General features: G+C 39.9%; 1 protein-coding gene across 2 annotated transcripts; it reads right to left on the reverse strand.

Annotated features, from left to right (window-relative positions):
- Positions 1-5234: 5234 nt before the first annotated feature.
- ptger2a (prostaglandin E receptor 2a (subtype EP2)) lies at positions 5235-17872 on the reverse strand. 2 transcript variants are annotated; one of them, XM_034151213.1, is made up of 4 exons: positions 17704-17872; positions 17314-17480; positions 15303-16214; positions 5235-8130 (listed from the first exon to the last, which is right to left on the reverse strand). In XM_034151213.1, the coding sequence occupies exons 3-4, from the start codon at positions 16125-16127 to the stop codon at positions 7840-7842; spliced, it is 1116 nt and encodes a 371-aa protein (XP_034007104.1). In that variant the 5' UTR covers positions 16128-16214; positions 17314-17480; positions 17704-17872; the 3' UTR covers positions 5235-7839. The 2 variants fall into 2 exon arrangements, with proteins under 2 accessions (XP_034007104.1, XP_034007103.1); XM_034151212.1 differs by having other exon boundaries at positions 17310-17480.
- Between the last annotated feature and the right edge of the window lie 1260 nt (positions 17873-19132).

Below are 19132 nucleotides of genomic sequence, written 5' to 3' on the forward strand. Positions count from 1 at the left end.
ATGAGCGTGTTTTAAAAGCTATTTCCAGAGGAATGTTCTTTCATTAGAGCCAGGGTGAGGAAGAGTTCATTTTCAAATGGAAATCTCAAGTTGGTCTGGAAAAGCACCGCAACGACACGTTTGTTACTCGCTTTGGTACTGGAAATGTGTTTTGGAAACTAGAACACTTAATTTTTGGGATCTACATGTAGACTGAAACACAAAGCAGACGTAGAGTATGACAACCTCTCCAGTTTAGCGTCATTTCTAACTGCGATCCATAACATTCGCACTAATATAACACACGTAAGAAACAGTTTGTTCAAAATGTGAACGATTAAAAGACTATAACTTAGCACTGATAAAACAATGTATAACCTGGTAGCTAGAGTCAGCTAAAACAGCCCTAATCTGCATCTTGTTCTGACTTCCTCTAAAGCTGCATGATGACCTGGTGAACTCCTGCTCAAAGTTCCCTTTTTGACCTCGTGTCGCCTCCAGATCATCTGCTGATGACTGTTGAGAGAAGATAAGGGGAACTCTCTATTTTTTTGTCTGATGGTTAGAAATAAGTTGTTAAACTGTAGTAAAATGTTTGAGAACTAGCAAAAGTTCTAGCCGACCTAAAGATACAAAATCTAACAGTTAGCTGGTATGGCAAGACATTGACTTAACATACTTAATTTTTCCAATGCCGAGCATATCTTTCTCATAACTGGAGAGGAATCACATATGAAGATTTAAACTATTATTCATCAAGAACTTTTTTATAATCTGTGATGAGAATACCAAGGTGTTAACCGACTAGTTTCAGTTTGACTAATACATCTACGATTCTCGGAACGAGGCACTTTTTGATTATCTACCGTGGTTATTAATGCTGTGAAAAAATACCATTATAACTTGTGGCTAGAAACCCTAAAACCACAACCTTGAGCCCCCCTAAGCATTTCATACTAATACTTCATTTTAAATATCCCTTTGAATCTTTAATGAGTCCCCAAAGCTAGAGCCTGAGTCAGCCTCCATTACTATGGTGCCACTATCTGTGATCTGTCACATTCAAACTGAACTCAGCTCCTTCCTTCCTCTGACCTAAACATTACACACAGCGTTATCTAATTAAACAGACAGGGTTAATTAATCATCTAATCAATTAAATGGAATAAATCCAGTTATGGCTGTCTGGTTGGATGTAATTGTTTATTGGTTGGACATTAATTGATTAAAATCAAGGAGGATAAATTGGGAATTACAGGTCATTAAAGGGGGAAATGACATTCTTGTCAACATGAAATCACATGACATGTACTTTTTGAGAGTTGCTTGATGGAATATGACTCAACTCTTTGGTCCTTTTACGCCATGAGGTTTGATTGAGGCGATGTGCTCTTAGAGTTATTGCTGGAGAACTGTTTTATATGGACTTTGATCAGCTGTTCAGTTTGGCATGAGGAGAGTATTTTAAGACATTGCAGTCACATGTTCGAGGTACGTCATCATTAAGTCACTTCATCTGTTTCCATTGTATTTTACTTTTATCGATACATCATCTTTTCCACCTCAGCCACGCATTTCGGGTGTTTCGACGGACAGATTTTTATAACAAATTGAACATTTAAGATGTATATAAACAATTAGAGACACAAATGTTTGACAAAGTATATGTACATTTAAGAAATATGAAAAATGTGCTTGCTTCCCAAATCCCTACAATGAAAGCGTAACCATTAGTCAGATTAACCCGTCTTAAAAAAGAAAGAAAATGCATGCTACGGCTACGACGTGAAAGTCCTTGATGAACAAGCATTCAATAAGTAAAATGTAATCAAAGTAAGAAGTCATTTTTAATGCTTACTTTTGAGGAAAGTCTGCGACTCATCTAGAACGCATGACTGACACAGGAAGTCTCCATTGCATCATTCAACTAGAATACTTTATTCCCAAATCATACACGTTAATAACTATTTCAACACACCTTGTACTTCCTACTGCTGTACAATGATCAGGCACCAGAAGCTAGGGATGGCATACTGATCAATATTCACACTAACACACACACACACTGAATGCCAAGGGGCTCTTAGTGCACTGTTGTTGAAAGAGGGAGATAGATTGGCATATCAATGAGCTGTGGCATTTAATGTCTCCAATCCTGAATCATTACTGTTGGTGAATTAGATTATCTCACATTCACTGGCTAATGGTGGGGGGACAGGAGACAAGGAAATGTTGCAAGAGGAGAGAAGGGAGGGATGGAGAGAAAACACATGGCATTAAGATCATCGGACAGTTCAATCTGCAAAGGTCAAGACAAGATGTATTACTGTGGCTAGCGAGAGATCTGCGATTATTGATTCTTATTTACATAAATGTATTCTTAACATTTATCACGGTCAACTCTTTGCACTCAGGAAACGATGAGGTAAATGTGAAAACACAAAAACATATTTCCAAATAGTAGTATGATTAACCCTTCCACATAAAGAAATAAAAAGATTATAATAAAAAAGCACTTATATACTAACTAAGCACTTATTTTAATCGTTTATTTGAACCGGGACAATGCACATTAATGAACATTTTAAACAAAATAATGCTTTGAAATATAAATGAGCCGGATTTTAGCTTTGAGCTCATTTCCATCCGTAGTCCCATCAAAATACAACATTTATGAACATAACATTTATATACATGGCAAACAGAAATACTTGATATGCAGAAAGAGCATGTGCAGCATACAAGCATTTACCACAAGGCAGTACAATGTAGCAGCTATGATATATAAAGTGCAGGAGGAGATAAAAGAGCTACATCAAGTGCAAGAGGAGATACCCTCTGAGACAGTCCCCGTATGTGCACATATTCCTTTTATTTCTGGTAGCAGTCAACTAGTACCGAGTCCAACAGTATCAGTTTTATTCAGAACGTATGGTAACAAATATTTGTATCACTCATTGAATATAGCAGGAAAGAAAATGAAGAGCAGCTGATTGACCGAGTGCAGAATCGCTGTATAGTTTAAATCTCCTTAGTTACAATGTTGTCCATTTTAGACAAAGGCTTATTATATTTACAGCCCTAAGAACATTCATTTTCTGGGCTCAATATGTGTCTTGGCTGTTTTCGTTGTGATCGCTAAATTCAGATCGCTGGATCGCCGCTGTCATCAGGCTGGCAAGGGCTGTTCCATGCTCTGCTCAACCTCCCGCCTTCCCAATGGACTCAGTAGCGCCCCCTGCTGCCGTGGAGCATGTGTGAGTGAGCATGTGTGAGTCATTTCATTTTTAGGTGTATATTGTGGATAGTCTAATGGATGTCCAGTGTCCTCATAAAAATGTTTTGCAAAGAACAGACGACTTAAAATGTAGCTTGACATTTGTCCAGCAGCAAACTGCAGGTCTGACAAAAGCAAATTCAGACGTGCCTTAAACCTACCTTCCTACAGCAAAGTGCAAAAGTACTGGTTGCAAAAAGAAGACTGATTGTATAGAAGTCTATGAGAAAATATCCCTACTTCTCACTTGCCAATTGCCTCAGTAAATATGTCTCTAATGTGCTTATAGTCTCAAACTACATTTTAGTCCTTATCTACTGTATGCAGCATGTTGTTCATTTAGTAAGGTATAGCCCAATTTAGAGTTACATTGCCAAAAGGGTGGGACCGACTCGTGATGGCCAGGCCACTACCACGTTTTAGTCTGACTTTGTTGCTGTCCGTGTTTGCAGTGTGCAGTCATGAAAGATAATGTTAACTTTATGATGGTTTTATTAGTTTGACTGTACTTAGCTCCACTGACTTGTGCCACTGCTGGTTCCAAAAAAACAAGATGGCAACTGCCAAAGATTTTGAAGGTGTTTCATATCCGCTTTGTGGTCACACACTTTCAATGGCTACACATTCAATCATACTAAGAAAGAGTATGAATGCATTATTTATTACGAACCTTATATAAACATTCATTGGTTTCCAACCAGCAATGTGATACCGTAGAGTTCACACGCACACACACACACACACACACATTCTGTGCCTTCTCAAGTTTAAACTGGGAGCTGGTAATATGTGTGCGTGTGCGTGTGTGTGTGTGTGTGTGTGTGTGTGTGTGTGTGTGTGTGTGTGTGTGTGTGTGTGTGTGTGTGTGTGTGTGTGTGTGTGTGTGTGTGTGCGTGTGCGTGCGTGCGCGTGTGTGCGCGTGTGTGTGCGCGTGTGTGTGTGTGTGTTTTCATTTGGCTACGTTTTTCTGAGAAGAGGCGTAGGGACGTCTATGCCAAAATGTCTTACAGCCCTGATGTTTTAACATGAGAATGCTGTTTGCTTCACTGTTGTGAAATATATATGTTTTTGTTTCATTAACAAGTAAAAAGTCAACATTTTAAAGTATCATTTAAGATTACATTCAACTTTATTGTAATCACACAGAGTACAAGTACTAGGACATAAAAGTGCAGTGAGCGTCTATCCAATAGTGCAAAAAACAACTACAGTAAATAATCCGTCTGATATATAAAGTACATACAGAACAGTGTTTATGAAAAAATGTAATCAAGTCAGAATTCTGTATTAAAGTAAGTTTTATTTGACACTTTTTATTGGAGTTCTGCCTTTATTTTCATAATTGTGAAATTTTTCACATGTGGCCCTAATCCTAAAGTGTTGAAATGAAGAAAAAACACCACAACAACAAATACATTTATGACCATAAAACTGTGGCTGAGAGTAAAACAAATTATCTCCATCACGAGACGTTTTTGTTTCACTTCCTATGTTCATATATCGGCTATGACTTTGCTGTTTAAGGACCCCATAGAGCTCACCCTCTCAGCACATTGACCTGCTTAGCCTACACCACAGAAAATGTTCTATGAACACGTCAGTGTGGCCTGAAAAAATACCTCAAGGCACACACACACACACACACACACACACACACACATACACACAGACACACACACACACACACAGAAACACACAACAGTACAGAAACACACACAGAAACACACAACTGAAAGATGTGCCTCGATCTCCACATCTGGAACCTATCCTATCGTGTGTGTGTGTGTGTGTGTGTGTGTGTGTGTGTGTGTGTGTGTGTGTGTGTGTGTGTGTGTGTGTGTGTGTGTGTGTGTGTGTGTGTGTGTGTGTGTGTGTGTGTGTGTGTGTGTGTGTGTGTGTGTGTGTGTGTGTGTGTGTGTGTGTGTGTGTGTGTGTGTGTGTGTGTGGCAGGGGGTTACAAAGCAGGTCGGACAGAATATGTAGTGGACGAGATGTTTATTTACACAAGCCATAAAACACACACATACACACAGTGCAGTCAGTTTCCTTTACAGTACTTTATAATAACAGAGTACAAGACATCCAGGTAGGTAGGTACGTAGCATTCTTGTTTGACACATCAGTGCTGTCTGTCTCACACACACACACACACACACACACACACACACACACACACACACACACACACACACACACACACACACACACACACACACACACACACACACACACACAATCATGCACATACACACAAGCTTGCACCTATTGTAGGCACATAGACTCACAAGCATGTATGTGGGGACATTTGCAAAAAATACAACAGGAAAACACACAGAAGCAAACCCACTCACACAGGAAGCAGTAAGACACTGTCGTTAACACTGAACATTTTGATGCTGAGCTCAGAACCAACAGCAGAGGCAATAAAAAGCCGTTCTCACAACACACACGCACACACACTCAAATACACACATCCGTGACACTCTCAAATAAAGGCTTACAGTCCCAAAGTTTAACTCATGCTCACTAATGTTCTGGCAACTTTTAAAAATACATATAGTTTGAGAACTTGTAGTTTTTTTTTCTCACATTATACACACCAGGATTACATGTTTTTGATTCAAACTGGACCTATGCTGTTGTGTAACCCAATGTGTATCTACTTTCGAGAGATTTATGAGTGGACATCCTGCTAAAATCTGTAGTAGCTTATTTTCTTGTCAACACTTGAGCCCAGTTTGAATTTGATTCACTCTTTTATAGTACAATTTCCCATGGTGTTGTGTAACATAACCCTGTGTGAATCCAACATGTGTTACTTTTACCGCTGCACAAAAGTGGAGAAACAACCTGCTTTTCTAGTTCTAATTCAGGTCAGTTAGAACCAACATCATTATAATGTCATAATATAACATAGGTGGCTATGAAGAACCAGCATTTTAGTTGGCATTTAAACACGTTTGAACAATCAGCACAAGGATACAACAGAGATAGAAATCATGACGTTTTCCATCTGGGCTATTAGCGTCTATTTAAGTGGACATAGTCTGTCCCTGATGAATGGCGGTGCTCTGCAAAAACACGCATTGAAAATAACATTTTAAGATGTTCCCCAGTAAAACTAATGCAGTTCAAATGGCACTTCAGTCGTAAAGTTGATGGATAACAATAAGGGGTGCTCTTTTCATAGTTTCCAAATAACTTTTAAACAATGTAAGAGAACAAAGGACCTGCCAAGAAGTTCTGTCCCATAATAAACAAAACATGGTACTTTTTAAAGGGTAACAGACAATTTATATCAGGAACCTATAGGCTCGCTACTCCACATTCTGTACAATAAAATAATATTTAGTAAATGATAATTAGCTTTCAAACAGTATTTTAAATATATATTATAAAACTCCAGAAACATAAAAAGGAACAGAGTGGTTTTTGACCAATGGTAGTGCCAATTGCCAGTGTTTTATAAAATACCATCATTAGATGATATGGGGACATGTTCCAATGAGTAATACTGAACAAAACTACACAGGGCACCTTTAACTTCCAACTAAATGTACTTTATGGAATAGTTTATCCTTTGATGATACATTTAGAGAACCTGATCTGTAAAAGTCAAAAGGTAACTTATATGAAGAACTTGTGATGATTTATCAGTATGATACAATGGTATATGCTACTTATGGTATATATAAATTCATGATCAACATAACTTTTCTGTCAAAGCTTCCTGAGTCTTGACCCGGCTCCAGGATTGTTGACCTTTGACCTTTCCAGCAGGAGTCTGGTAGTGGAGCACGGTTACCAAAGCAAACCGGGGGTTAAAGTCTGAGGTTCAAAGAAAGTCGTGCCTGGAATATTTAATATCAGCTCTCATTTAGACTTGTATGAACATGTCTCATGTCTAGATTGTATCTAGGTATGCTTCAGTGAGATGCACAAGCATTACAATGCTTTCCTGTTGCAAACCGACTCCCTTCTGTACATTTGATAACAAAATGGCTAACTCTTCTTTATGTATCTTCTTATTTAGTTCTGAATGTGCTTACTTTTTGTTATCCTGGTTTGTTTTCACCCCATATCGACTCTTGTCTTTGAGTGTGCTCTATACAATGACATGTTAGTTTGGAAAGCAGCATTTGAATCAAAGTATACATGTACAGCAAGTCCTTGTTGGAAGATGTATGTTGCATTCTGCCACAAGCTCCTCCAATGAACAGACCACAGTGCTTTGTCGATTCCCCATCCTGAATGAAGTCTCTTTTAGCTTCCATCAGCAGCCTCTTCATTCCATTGATTCATTAGCATAACATACAAGCTAAAGTGGCTTTTGCACTTGAATTATAACACTTTAGAGAAGCCAGTATGCAGTCAACATGCATACACTTAGCTGACATGCTAGGAGTAGAAGGAAATCCCAAGTGTCTGGCAAGAAGTCACAGTGAGGGCCATTATCTTACGGAAACACATCCATAAAATAGATAACACCCCCGACATGGGAGGGATGTTGTGGCCCAGGAAACCTCCTCGCTTTATCATGTGTCCAATACGTATACATATGGAATAATAAAGAACTGTTGTGGTCATAGGGTTTCCCCAGAGGGAAAGTCCTCGGTGTACTCTATCGTCGGTGGGCACAGTTCGAGGTTCGCCGGAGAGTTCTCTTTGGCCATGGATGATTTAAAAATGGATCCCCTGGAGACTCCCAGGGAAGCCCTGCAAATGGAGGACCAGCAAAAGTGCAGAACGCTGGGGGAGAGGAGGATAAAGACCCAGGGGTCGATGATAGAGTTCACAGAGATGAAGCGCAAGGCGATCAGGTCCAGGCGGTGAGACTCTCTGTCCGTCACAATGGAGTTGATGTACACCCGGATCTGAGACATGGAAAAAAACAGAGGGAAGAAGAGGGAATGAATTTGGCTGCCAAAGTATAATCCCAATGCTAACAGTAACCATGACACGTCCTAGTTACCATCCTGGTCTAAATCTCTCACTAAACCCTCTAAAGCAGCATTAACACATGAAGACTAGAACCAGTTCATGGTGATATGGCAGTTGAACAATAGAAGTTGGAACCACTTGTCTGTTTAAAAGGCAAAGCTAATACTCGTCCTGAATGTTTAGATACTGAGAGAAATACCACTGGTCAATCTTAACAAAGCGTAACACGAAGGGACACGAACCCTTAGGGTAAACTATTGTCAACTCTAAACAGAGTGACGGATGGCAAAAAATGTCAGTTGGTGTCTTTATCCAAAAATCATTGTCCCGATAATCAACTAAGTTCAAAGACCATGTATGCAAAGACTATTTTCTTTCTACCGAACTACTTCAAATCGAAAAGAAAGCGTGCATCTACTGGCTTTTTTGTCTAATTATAAGGTTTTCTAGCGGCCCTGTAATTTATCATCAAAGCGTTCAAAGACTGGCTGGTATTGCTAAATAGTTATCAGGGAACTTGTACATACCAGCATGTGCAAACCACACAAATGTTGTTTGGGTTTTAACCTTTGCTCAAACTAACTGTTGCATAATAAATATTGTAGTAAAAAGTCGATTTGGCATGTTCACTATTTGTATCCTCTTCTACGCAGTAAGCATGATCACTTATCCTAGAACAGGATGTTTGCAGAGAATAGACTGCTGTCCTAATGCCAAGACGATATTTAAATTACTCTCAGGATTGTGTTTGCTTTTAGAAGGTCAAACACAGATAGCTTATAAATCATCGAGTGTGTGAACATGTGTGTAATGAGAGGTTTAAGGAGAGGATGAGCGGCAGATGTTGAATGTTGTGGCGGATCCAAATTTAAATTCCCATGTTTATATCTATAGTTAGTTTGCACAGTGACATGCTTAATCATTTTGAATGATTTTGTTCATGACAAATAGTCATTTCATTTTGTATTTCTACCAAATGTTGACTAAATTGTGACTCTTCTCCTTGGAAACTCTTTCCTACAGAGGTCTTTTAAATGGATACAGCTTTTAAATACGGCTGTTTTTAGTAGCACCATAGAGGCCAAGAATGAGCAGCTGATTTCATTCATTGTTTCCTGTCTTTGGTTCAAATGTGAGCTCATGAAGTGAGTAGCAGAAAACTCCCAAGGCTGATGTCCACAAGGTTGGGAACCAGCGCATTATTACAATCCATGGAAGCCATGACCAGCTCCAAGGTTCAAAAATCCCTGCTGCTGCTGTCTCTGGGGTTCAGACAGGAACAATATCCAATGAAATGTGAAGGTGAGGTGACCTAACAACAGGTTGTAAAGTCAATTAATGCATTATTTGATGCCATTAATTATATTAATGTCCAAATACTCCTTTACAAGCAAAAATCAATATAATATATATGTAAAAATAAATGTTTAGTATATGTAAAATATAACGAGAAGACGCATAAATAAACATTAAGTAGAAATACTCAGTTAAATGACAAGTGCTTCAAAATGTATCTTGAGTAATGTACTCAGTAACTTTCCACCACTGGCATTTGGCCCTTCTAGTTCCATTACGTGGCATTTTCCATTCACTTTCTATCTTAATCTCTGCTTTCCACCCACCTTTTTCTCTTAAGTCTGCACCATCTATCCTCACACTCATCTCTCTTCCATTAAATCATTTTATTCTTAGTTGACTTGAAAATAAAAGCACCTCATTTCGTGAGAAGCAGTAGTTGGTTGCCCCAACGTTTTTGTGCCAATGATATAAAGCTAGCTTCCTGTTGCTCCGTCTCACAACGCGGTGGCTCAATTGTTTCCGGGAAGCTGAGAATGGCACTTAAGAGTCTTGCTTAAGGGAACACCAGCAGCTGTTAGCTGTGCGAGGGAAAATACTTAGAAAGTTACTTCTGCAACCTCATCTGGGAAGTGGTTCAAGATAAAATTATCTCATCTGCATATAGTTAAAATATACAAAAACACTCTACTTATCAAACTACTGAGGTGTGCAATGTTGTTTTGTTTCTTTAAGTGTTGAACAGCTTCATGCTAATCTCACTTTTGTTCTGCATGAGATCATGACTGTGATTGACTGGCCAGGCGTTGGATCAAGTGTGCGTGTGGAGACAGATCTTTTTTGTTTTGCCAGGCTCTACCGTGAAATGCAACTCACACTGTGAAACACATTTTCTTCTCGTCTCTCAGCAGCAGGAAGCGTAACACAAGTGTTAATGTGAAGTGGGAGGCGTGTGGTGCAGTGGATTGTGCGTTGGTGTTGGGATCAGGGGGTCACAGGTTCAAACCCCACTGCAGTCAGCATGTTGTTGTGTCCCTGAGACACTTCACCCCAAATTGCTCCTGTGGGGATTGCCCACAGTATTGAGTATGTAAGTCGCTTTGGATAAAAGCGTCTAACAAGTGACATGTAATGTAAAGTGTCTGTCAGGGTTGATCCTCTAGGAAAAAAAACTCACAAACTGCAATGTGAAAGTGATCTGTGTGCTGAGCAATTATGCCAGTCAGAGGTGACAATCTCTCTAAATCTCTGCTTGCGCCTGTTTTTCATTAAGTTTTCCACAATGTGAGAGTATTTAAAATATTCCATTTCAAAGATGCATAATTGAACCCACATGCCTTAAACTCATAAAACTGGTAGGAGGTTTAACTTAACAACTTATTGAGGGTTTGTCAAATATGCCTAACATGTCCTAGTGTCTATGACCTTAGTTATTCTTCTTATAAAGGCCAAAATGCCCCCAAAATTGTTTTGGGATTTAACTGCAACATTCAAATTCCATTACTGTATTTCCAATTTCATTTTTCCACTCTCTTCCTGGTTCAATGTGTGTTTTCTTCTGTGCCAAAGAAGCTATTGTTTGGCCTTTTCAATTTTTAATGCATTCCCACACACACACACACACACACACACACACACACACACACACACACACACACACACACACACACACACACACACACACACTACCAGCTCCCAGTTTAAACTTGAGAAGGCACAGAACGTGTGTGTGTGTGTGTGTGTGTGTGTGTGTGTGTGTGTGTGTGTGTGTGTGTGTGTGTGTGTGTGTGTGTGTGTGTGTGTGTGTGTGTGTGTGTGTGTGTGTGTGTGTGTGTGTGTGTGTGTGTGTGTGTGTGTGTGTGTGTGTGTGTGTGTGTGTGTGTGTGTGTGTGTGTGTGTGTGTGTGTGTGTGTGCGTGCGTGCGTGCGTGTGTGAACTCTACGGTATCACATTGCTGGTTGGAAACCAATGAATGTTTATATAAGGTTCGTAATAAATAATGCATTCATACTCTTTCTTAGTATGATTGAATGTGTAGCCATTGAAAGTGTGTGACCACAAAGCGGATATGAAACACCTTCAAAATCTTTGGCAGTTGCCATCTTGTTTTATTGGAACCAGCAGTGGCACAAGTCAGTGGAGCTAAGTACAGTCAAACTAATAAAACCATCATAAAGTTAACATTATCTTTCATGACTGCACACTGCAAACACGGACAGCAACAAAGTCAGACTAAAACGTGGTAGTGGCCTGGCCATCATGAGTCGGTCCCACCCTTTTGGCAATGTAACTCTAAATTGGGCTATACCTTACTAAATGAACATGCTGCATAGATAAGGACTCTAAACAACGTTTATTCAAATATGAGACCGCAGCACCATCAGCATAATCACTAAGTGTGCTCTTTGAGTGAAATATGGTAAAAGGTTTTCTTCATCTTCCCGCAGATGGAAATGTCTTCCAATAAGTTAATGCGGCCATTCTGTGGATATATGAGGAGAGGAGAGCCGAATGTGACTGGCGCAAGTAAGTGATTTCCCAGTATGTGCGACACAGGATTCCCATAGGAGGAATGATTCATATATGAATGACGTTAATGTCATGACGACGTTTCCCAGTAGTGGTGAAAGGTCTGCTTACTGTCACTGGGTATCTGATAGACAGGCTATTAGCTGGACACAGACAAGATGCACATCAACAGCCTAATGAGTAAAAGGACCTATGTGCTGACTGGTCATCAGTGGGTGGAAAGATAAAGGAAAGGATCTGGGAGTCTCTGGCAAATGTAGAACTCATTGAGACATTTTCACTACTGCCAAAGTTTAAATCAACAGGGATTTTAACAAATAAGGAAACAAAAGCAAAGTTATTTCAATTTCATGTTGATGTCACGCAGTTATGTAAGTGTAACTCCCTCCAGACAAGACAACACCACATGCTGATTCAATATGAAATGATGTCTGATATTCCCTGGTAAAAAAAGAGGATCACACTGTTTTTGAGCATACACTGGAAACAGTGTAAAGCTTCTGAGCGTGTTTTTAAATATCAATGTATAAGGGCTATTGTAGGTGAACAAAATGATCATGGGGAAAGGTGGGTCATTTTCCGAGAAAAAAACTATTTCAAATCCTGGTGTTGCTGGCAGGCACGCTTTATAATAAGATGTTTTTTCCACATAGTTTCACTACTATGTCCACACTGTGTTGTTGGCTGTGGCTAACAGTAGGACTGAAATGAATCCTAGCCTATGTGGATGATGAGTTTAAGAGATATAAAAACTAAAATGCATGTCTCCACTAATGTAGGGATGCCGTCAACTGCAATTAAGACCAAATAAGAACACGGGTCAAAACTAAAAATAAAGATGGTTTTAGTGATTTCTTAGAAAAATTGAAATCAGTTTGACCTATGTTTAAGCCTTTCAATTTAGGGCCTCCTGTCTCCTTCCTGTGTGTCCTTGTTTCACCTCACTGTACAGAGTCATCTGTTTTACTCCTGATGAGGCAGTGAAGACAGCTAATGAAGTAAGGTGATACCTACTGTGTCCTTTACCTGCCTGCAGAAGTCTGCACCTGATACACAGTGCACAGAGGAGGGCAATTATAATAAGCCACCACTTTCAAACGGACACAAATGCTTCTCACAAGATCATCTTGAGGCGTACACTGTACTCATCTCTGTCAGTTTGCTGCTATCGCCTTGTGGATAGTTTGGACGTTTTTATACTTTTCACTTCAGGCAGCAATAGCGTGTCAAATACATTTTATTTACCATAATAGTAGGCAGTGGAATAAAAGTTAATGGCATCATTCAGCACTGATTCATGTGATACATTTTCTAAGAATTAGAGATGATTAAAATCGGCCCACAAAAAAGCACCTGAAGCCAGTAGCTGCCTTATGATGCCATATCAGTCCTTTAAGAGGCATAATCAGCTACTGTTTGCTTTGCTTATACGTAAGGTTCAGTGGCTTAGTGTGAGGTGAAATAGCTGTAACACTCAGCAAAAAGTCATACAAATATTTGCACACACTTAATTTACTTAGATAAACTCTAATGAATTAGTGTGGTGTGTGTGTTTGTGAAGTTGTGGATGCTATTATATGAAGCGTGATGCAGGAGCTGTCAATCATAGCGGACATGCAAGCCACGGCACTTTCATTAGTGCTGTCTGTGATGAAGTGCACAACAATATACACGGCTAGGGAAGTTATTGATTTAACCTTTGAAATCCAAAGTGACACTTTCATACCAGAGGTGCTAACAGATTGCCCAGGAGTCTTACAGAGACAAATTACTGGATGATAGGTCAGCTGTGGGTTTAATTTGTACTTATGTCCACCCATCCTTACTGTTTTAGTCTCCAAAATCTACTTCCTAGCTTCTGTTGTGTGTTTTTCACTAGCCAATTCAATTAGAAATATGTCAAAGTTCACTTAAACTACCCCACAAAGTGGTCTGCCAGCACTGCCATTAGCTAATCGCAGTCCTTCCCTACAGTATGTATTTATCCTATTGGCTCAGGATCATATTATACAGTAACCCTGCAGGATGGAGGACAAGTAGAAGCTTAAGGACCTCTGAAAAGGTGGTCTTGTATTATCTTCTAATTACGGCCTCTGTCCAAATGTCATCCTGATAACATAGCTGATTACATTCTGGATCAATCACAACAGAGCTGGTCAGCTAACCAATCAGAGCAGACTGGGCTCTGGTTTCAGACAGAGGGTGAAAAGAGGTGCTGCAGCACAGACAGTATGAGCAAAATAAAGAGCTTTTTGAACATTAAAGCATGTAAACATTTATACCAGGCATCAAAATAAGTAGATACAAAGGCACTGCTACTTTGTTTCCTGTCTATTACTTGGCATCAGAACAGCCCATAGTCTATTGTATTATGTATGAATAGCTGCAGGTCCACAGAATGCCACAATATGCAGACAGTCATACAAAGATATATATCAGATTGCATTACATATACAGCTAAATGTATATGCTCTGGGTGATATGTTGATATACTTTGTTAGTTGTTATGTTTGAAAGCCCGTAAATGTGTTGTAACACAATTAATATCACTTACAGTATAGTAGCTACATTTCACTCTGTAATGGATACATCCTAACAGGAGATGCTCCACTCAGTATTGTCTATGATATGTTTCTGATTCCACACACAAATATCATGCATACTCATTTTCCTTACTATTATTTATTTACATGTGTTCTTCATTTTGAATATGCTTTTATCTTTTTTGGGTTCAAGAAAATGACCCAATTTCAAGATACCTCATACAAGAACAAGCAATATATGAATGTACCGTAATGTAATTACATTTTCATATATTCTCTATTTAAGTTCTTCGTCTCTTCTTTATGCCAAGTTCATTGCTATTTTATCCATTCACTTATTTTTGTTATTTATACTACAAAACTATCATTCTGTCCCCTGTAGGGATGGGCCTGCGGGCTGGGTTTAAGGGGGTTTTGAATCAGAAAAAAACAGTGCTGTGTCTTCTTAAATAAAGCATTGTTTAAAATACAAAAGAAAGACTTTCTAGATGTGGTGACCCCTGTGTATCAATGTCAGGTAAGACCCTAGTCTGAATAATCAATATCTGCCTCAACTCCTTATCTGACCCCTAATTAACACCAATTAAGTCAATGAAGTGCTGTTGCTTTCAATGAGTCCTTAGTAGATTCAATTTAGCCATACATGAAGAAACAAAGGTCAGCTGTCAGCAGTCAAACTGGACATAAGGGTGTATTTCTAATGAACGGGTAAAAGCATGCATGTGCTGTCATCTTACCACCAGGGGCAGCGTGCAGATGATGAAGATGATGGTCATGAAGACCAGCAGGATGAGATGCTCCACCTCCTCCGCCATGGACATGGCCTTGCGTTCGCCGTTGGATCTTGTGGTGCCCATCACAGACCCTCCATTCCTTCTCCTCCGCTGGTACATCCTGAACAGCTGGTACACCACGAACCCATTGCATGCCACTATAGCTAGCACCAGCACCAGCATCAGGGTGGCGTACAGGCTAGCATAGACCCGGTCCTTCGGTTTGGAAGGGTTCATGTCGATGAAGCACCACGTGCCGGGGCAGTATTGTACATAACTACCGAACCCAGCGAAAGGGAGGAGGCAGAATAAAATACATAGCAAAAACACCACTGGGATTGATATGTAGGCACATTTCTTGGTGACGTGCCGGCTGTACAGGAAGGGGTACCCAATAGCGAAGCACCTTTCTAGAGCCATAGAGAAGAGGAGCGACATGGTGGCCAGGCTGAAGAAGGTCATGCTGATTCCAAAGTACGAGCACACGCTGTGAGACTCAGGCGACATCCCTATCAGGGTGGTGTTGCGCGCATACGACAGCTGCACCAGCGGGCTGATGAGGCAGGTCCCCGCCAGGTCCGTGACCACCAGCGCCGTGATGAGGACGTGAAACAACGAGCGCCGCCAACCCTCCCCGGACCTCATGGCCCTGCGTCTTCGGATCTCCAGTATCACCAGGGCAGCCACGTTTCCGAAGATGCCCGCGGCGAACATGGTGGCGCTGATCAGCGGGCTCTTGATGCCGTCGATGTGGTGCTGGATGTGGCACAGATCGTAATCTGTAGTCATCGTGGCTGAATACGAGCTAGATTTCAATCAGAAAAACTTGCCCCAGGGCGTCAGAAATGTGTCCTTAAAAAGTTGTCTGCAGCCATCCTGATACAGAAAGGAAAAAAAGGAACATTTATTTAGATTTACAGCTTTTAAAATCAGTCTCTTCTTCATTTCCTTTACCCACAGAAGATTAATTGTCAACTCCTACATTTAATTTAGTTGCAGCTCTAAGAGAAACCTAAAGTGAAAACATATCACAAGTGATAGCAAGTTTCAGATTTGTTATGACATTGTTACTGCTTCCTAATTTGAGGCCAATTTTGAAACCAAAGCTAACCAAACATCTGTTGGCCACATCTGTCGATTCATCAAAAAAAACATAGATTAGATTGTGAGTCAAATTTAGAGAAGGCTTCATATGAGTGCTATGTTCAAGTAGTTTCAAATGAACCCTAACTGGCATTGGCCTGAGGAGATTTGTCAAGGATGTTGTCTCGTCTCCCTTACGTTTAGACTCTGTTTGGACTCAATGTCAACAAAGTCCACTACACACGCCACTCTAATTCCATGTTTGCAAGTCTTTGTCTAAGTGAACTGATCCCATGCATACACAGAGAAGGCAGAACATCTTCGACCTCTCATAAAAAGAAAAACGTTGCATATACTGAAAGACTCAGGGCACGAACTGAGCTGCCGTATGAGATGTGAAACCCAACATTGTTCCTCTTCTGTCTCACCACTTATTCAGATATCAGCTGACAGGCTGAACGGTCTGCTGGCCAAGTTTTCACACACAATTTCATGCTCTTATTCCCAGTGTGCTTAATCTTGAGAAATGTTGCATGACAAGCTCTCTCAGGAATAAATGTGGAAACCTTTATCCATTCTAAATTCATGTATATATAATATGATTAATGGATAAAAAGCAGAGACAGATCATAACCAACATCAGACCCAGTGACCACAATCGAATAAGGACACAAAAAACATAGCAACGGAATGAATAACAAATAAAAGAATAAAACGCATTGTCTCACATGTGATGCTGAGACAGATGCACTGTCTCCTACGATGTAAAACATTAAATGACATAAGACACATTTACTTTATAAGGCTTTGATTTCAGAATTTAAAGGACCCTTAAAATCACCATTTGCACATCATTTACTGACTTTTTTGGAAGGATAAGTAACTCACCTACTTGCTCTGTCCAGTGTCCACTCTGAAGCTGTAGTGTAGGGCTCACTGAATCGGTGAGAAAAGACACCAACAACCGTGGAGATGTTAGATGTGTGCCACACAGCGGAGGAGACAGGTGTGTCCAGGTGTTGGGTCCGCGTTTTGGAGAAGTTGAGGGCACGAATGATACTGTAAAATCAGTAGAGAAAATACGTTAAATGCATATTTGAATGGAGCGTGAAAGAGTAACGACAGGCAAACGAGTGTAAGATTGACTACAGACTTACAAAATGACTTAAGTTCAGCTCTGACAGAATGAGCGTTTTTCATTTGCGAGTTTCGCAGTAGAGCCGCTGTCACATCCGCGTGGATTTAACAGCGGTGAAACGCATCCAAATAATAAAGTTCTTACCTATTTTACAACCTTCTCCCCGTAGTGTAGACTTTAAAGTCAGTGTGTTAATCCAGCTTTAGTCGCACGGCTGATAAAATGTATCCCAATGTGTCCGGCTTTGTTCCACTTAAAGAAGCTCTGGTTTAAAGGTGAGCTGTGCAGAGGGCGAGGCGCGCTCGGCACTGTGCTGCGGTAGGGATGAATGGCCCGGGTTACAGGGAGCGAGGCGGTGACGTCACAGGGAAGGGTACACCCACCCCAAGATTCAAGCCTCTCCTTCAAAATATACTAGATAATAACAAAAGCGCAACCTGTAGTCAAATGTCATAATATATTAAAAATTCAAAAATAGTATTGTTTCTTTGTATTAATCAATTAAGGATTTAGTCAATAGAATGTAGTAAAATAGTAAAAGATTGAAATTGAGAGAAGCCCAGGATGCTGTCATCAAATCAACAGTTGCAAATCCTGAATATTATATTCAAGATGATAGGAAACAATAATCAGCATATCTGCTTACTGGAAGACTATATTTGTATTGTCTTTTTTGCCTATCAATTACTTATTAGTATTAACCATCCACACTGTTGACAGTTCATTTCCTGTTTTAAAACGAATGAATCATTAATCGCCTCGTTATTGCAAAACACAATGTTAATATTTTGCCCCGTAATCCTGATAGACACAAGAAAACTCCACATTGGCAGCAACCTCAAAACTATAGAAAAACTACAGTTGTAGGAAGTATACTGTACAATAGTCATTTACATATTTATAACTTCGTTTGTTTTGGATAATAACAACATCTATATTAAATTATTAACAGGGAATCTGTCTCCCAAATGTATGGCTCTGTGCAGATGTCCTGGGCTGTTAATATTAAAATAATAACAACAATATATGATATCTTGGGAATGTCTTGTATGTGAGGGTGGACAAACTGTATGTTGACATAAGTCCTGTTTTCCTCCCCTATGACTATAGAATTCAAAGGACCCAGCATGAAAGATGTTTGTTTTCCTGTGTGTCTTCATGTGGAGATTGCCTATTTTCCTGGGTTTCCTCCCACATGCACATATATGAGGCTTTCATTTCCCATTGGGATCAAAGCGTTTGTTTTTCTATATGTGTACTTCATGCTCCATTGACACACTGGACTGTCTCCGTGTTTAACCAGTATAACAATTTTGTGTTTTTCTCTTCTTCGCAGGCTTGTGCCAGGCTTCATCTTGGGGGATAACATCAACCGTAAAGGCATACTGCAACTACAGTAAATGCGATTAAATGACCTTGTAATTGCCTTATTTCACCCATTTCTTCAATAGAAAAGTCCAAAAAGGCCATATAAAGAGCCATGATGTATGCTGAAAGCTCTTGAGTGCTGTTTCAGACCCATTAACGCACTCTTAACTGTGACATACTGCCATCATGCCATCATTGCTTCCTC

Source organism: Trematomus bernacchii, unplaced genomic scaffold, assembly GCF_902827165.1.
Source record: "Trematomus bernacchii unplaced genomic scaffold, fTreBer1.1, whole genome shotgun sequence".
NCBI lineage: Eukaryota > Metazoa > Chordata > Actinopteri > Perciformes > Nototheniidae > Trematomus > Trematomus bernacchii.

Excerpts from the sequence above, each read along its gene's own strand:
- ptger2a (XM_034151213.1), bottom strand. The coding sequence starts at position 16,127 with ATGACTACAGATTACGATCTGTGCCACATCCAGCACCACATCGACGGC. Across the intron at positions 8,131-15,302 it reads TCTGCACGCTGCCCCTGGTG|ATCCGGGTGTACATCAACTC; the intron begins GTAAGATGACAG and ends TCCATGTCTCAG.